Source organism: Nelumbo lutea, chromosome 2, assembly GCF_056320005.1.
Source record: "Nelumbo lutea isolate HS-2025 chromosome 2, American lotus-T2T, whole genome shotgun sequence".
Lineage (NCBI taxonomy): Eukaryota > Viridiplantae > Streptophyta > Magnoliopsida > Proteales > Nelumbonaceae > Nelumbo > Nelumbo lutea.
The window spans coordinates 87,679,655-87,683,167 of NC_142685.1; the positions used below are offsets into that span (position 1 = coordinate 87,679,655).

The 3,513-nt window shown below is 39.7% G+C and overlaps 1 protein-coding gene across 1 annotated transcript; it reads right to left on the bottom strand.

The window, feature by feature from the left end:
* Nucleotides 1–2,062: 2,062 nt before the first annotated feature.
* On the bottom strand, nucleotides 2,063–2,806 carry LOC148871736 (uncharacterized). The gene has a single exon (XM_088970057.1). The coding sequence runs from the start codon at nucleotides 2,804–2,806 to the stop codon at nucleotides 2,063–2,065; it is 744 nt and encodes a 247-aa protein (XP_088826183.1).
* Between the last annotated feature and the right edge of the window lie 707 nt (nucleotides 2,807–3,513).

Below are 3,513 nucleotides of genomic sequence, written 5' to 3' on the forward strand. Positions count from 1 at the left end.
CCCTACCACATCTGCTCCAACAATGTCCCAGCACGAGACAAAAAAATATCATGTAAAACCATCCGACCCTGGCGCAATGTCTCTGTCCATGGCATGGACCACCTCTTTAATTTCTGCCTCAGAAGGTACAACCAAAAGATTGGCATTGTCTTCCTGATTAACCACATACGGAATGATATCCAGCAATTCCTCATCACCAACTACTCCTTCCTCTAAGAGAACACTACAAAAAAAAATTACAACACCTTGTTTTAACTCCTCTGGGTTAGAAATCCAACCACCTGTGGAATTTTTAATCTTGCTAATTCTGCTCCGCATTCGGTTCAAATTAATAGGCATATGAAAAAATTTTGAGTTTCTATCCCCCTCTTTCAACCATTTAATTCTCAATTTCTACCTCCAGAAAATTTCCTCCTGTTTGTGAACTTCATGAAGTTTCTTCATCTCCTCCCTTAACTCCGTGAGGCTAGCTGCAGAGTTCATCTGTAAGTGATTCAATTCAGCCTGTTGGACCCTATCTTCTGCCTCCTTGACAGCCTGATGAACATTCCCAAAGACCTCCCAGTTCCATTGCTTGAGTTTACTCCTTAATTTATGTAGTTTGAGAAATAAACTCATCAATGGATTGGCATGAACCTCCTCAGTCCAACAGTCCCTGACCATCGTGCGAAAAGAGTGATAAGAGAGACACATCTGCTGAAACCAGAAACATTTAGGACTTGTCTGTCTTTCCTCTTCCACAGTAAAAACTAGAGGGTAGTGGTTTGAATAGGTGAGATTAAGATGAGTCATAGGCTTTAAAGGGAAGGATTGCACTCAGCTTGAGTTAACCAAAACTTGATCTAGACGAGCCCAAACATAGTCCAAGCCCTCTCTATTATTGCACCAAGTAAATCGGCTTCCAGAGAAACCCAAATCAATCAGTCCTACAACATTTATTAGATCCACAAAATCCTCCATTATAGACACATCAAGATTTCTTCCCCCCCCCCCCCCCCCCCACTTTCTCCTCTCTACAAGTAATCACATTAAAATCTCCAGCTAACAACCAAGGTTCAGAAATACCAGAGGCTAAGCTCCGAATTCTGTCCCAAAGAGACATTCTTTCCAGCCAATCACATTTGGCATAAACCACGGAAAGAATGAAATTCTCATTGGTAGTGGTGGTGACTTTCATCGATAGGATTTGATCATAGTCATCAATCAACTATACAGAGAAAAGACTATTCCAAAAAATTACAATTTTGCTATTGATATTCACCATAAAACCAGTCATATTGAGTCTCCTATAAATCTAGGAAAGTCTATCATCCCCAATCATGGGTTCCGAAACTGCTACTACCCCTAACTTATGCAGTTTACAAAGTTTTTTCAGATGAGTGATAGAGAGATCATATGCAATCCCTTTAATATTCCAAAAAAGACCATTCATTGAGAACATCTAGAAGAAGTCATACCTTGGCCAGTTTGCGATCTGGTAACTGGTTTGTTCTAACTTCGAACATATTTTTCTGAGGCCTTTTCTTGCGAACCACCTATGTCCAGTTCGCTTCCACTTCTAGCCCAGCTTTGTTCTCAGATAAGGCATATGAAGAATTTTGAGCTCTCTCAGTAATTTTATTGAGCAACTCGGCATCAGAACTGAGGCCATTGTCGTACTCCTTACGAGAAAGTCTCTCGTCCAATTCCAACTTGGATTGTTGCAGCTCTGCTAGATTCCAGATCCTGTCAGGTTTCCTACAAGAAAATAATTGTCTCCAGATTGATTGGCTGAATAGGCTTCAAACTAATATCATCTTTAGTAGCAAAAGACGTCTACACCCCCTCTGCAGGTAATGTTAGATGTTCTGGGATTTTAGGTTGCTGATCCTGGATCTCTTTTGTATATGTGTTTTCTATCACAACAACTTCTAGTACCGGTGCTAGGGTTCTTCGAATCTCCTGGTAAACCTGCTTCACAGTTTGTTTTTTTTTCTGGGTGCTTCAAGATTACCAGGCATTTTAGCTGAAGTGGGTTTAGACTTGGCGACTTCTCCCTCAGATTTTGAATTTCTCTTCAGTTTTAGTTTGCATTCCCTTCACCATGACCATGTTTGAAGCAGAAAGTGCAATATTTCAGGAGGTTCTCATAAACAATTTTCTGCCAGAAACCTTCCTTGCTGAGCCTAACCCAAACACGACCAGGGTTTTCTTTCAGCAGATCCACCTCCATGCAAACCCTAGCTGAGGTTGTTCTGGTCAAACGAGTAGTAGCCGGATCAACTTTTAGCACCCTTCCTACTACCTGTGCAATTGATCTTAGGTACTTGTCATTGTACAAATTAATCGGCAACATTGGTAGAGAAATCCAAAGAGGAACTACTGACGGTTCCCAACCTAACTCCAACCTAGGCGTCCATTTTAGAAATCTTAGTAGAAAATCCTTGATAATAACAACCTCTCTCAGCCAAACCCTAAGGTATTCCTCCTCACTTTCAAATCTGAGAAGCACATGTCTCAGATCTAATGCAGTGAGCACAATGGCTTTTTGGAGTCTAAAAGTACCTACCAGAAATTCCCTCATCTCCGCTAGGGAAGGATGACCATATGAATATTTTCCAAGCAAAGCAAATTGGAGAGGGGAGAGAGATCTCTCAATATCTTCTTTTGAGAACAGCACCGCCGGTTCTCCCCATTTGATCGGAAGTACCTTCAAAGGAATATCCACCACCGGTGTATCAAGAACAATAGGAAAAGGATTTGCAGTAGCAACAACCACCAAGGCAAAGGAAGGAGCACCTTGAGAATCCCCAGGCAGCTCCCCCATTTCATCTCGAGTGTATCGCTTTCATGTACAACTTCCTTTTCATCAAATGTGCAATCATTCCATGTTCTTGAGGTGAATCTTATTATTGCTTCTTTTCCGTTGATACTTTGCTTTAGTATTCCTCCATATCCTATGTTGGATGCCTCTGTCTTTACTATTTTTGATGCTTTTAGGTGAGAGATATTCAAACATGGCAATGTTTTAACTCTCTATTTAATTCTTTTTACTTCTATAATAAATTCTTCTGCCCATTCAGGGGGAGACTTTTTAAGCCTTTTGAGCAAAACTTGCCTGTCTTTGGCTAGGTCTTGGTAATAGTCCACTACATAATTTAAGCATCCTAAAAATCTCTGTAATTGTTGTTTGTCTCTTATTTCATTTGGAAATTTGTTAGCAAATTTGATTACTCTTTTGATACATGAAATCATTCCCTTTGTTATGTTATACCCTAAGAATCTTATTTCTGTTTGAAACAGTTTCATCTTTTTAGCTGATATTGCTAATCCATTTTTCTTAATAATTTCTAGGAATATGTTTAGGTGCTTCCAATGACTTTTTATTGTAGGAGAAAAGGTTAAAATATCATCGATGTACACTAAAATAAAGTTAGTATATGGAACAAATATTTCGTCCATTATCCTCTAGAATTCTAATGGGGCATTTTTTAGTCCGAATGACGTGACGTTCCACTCAAAATGTCCAAATGG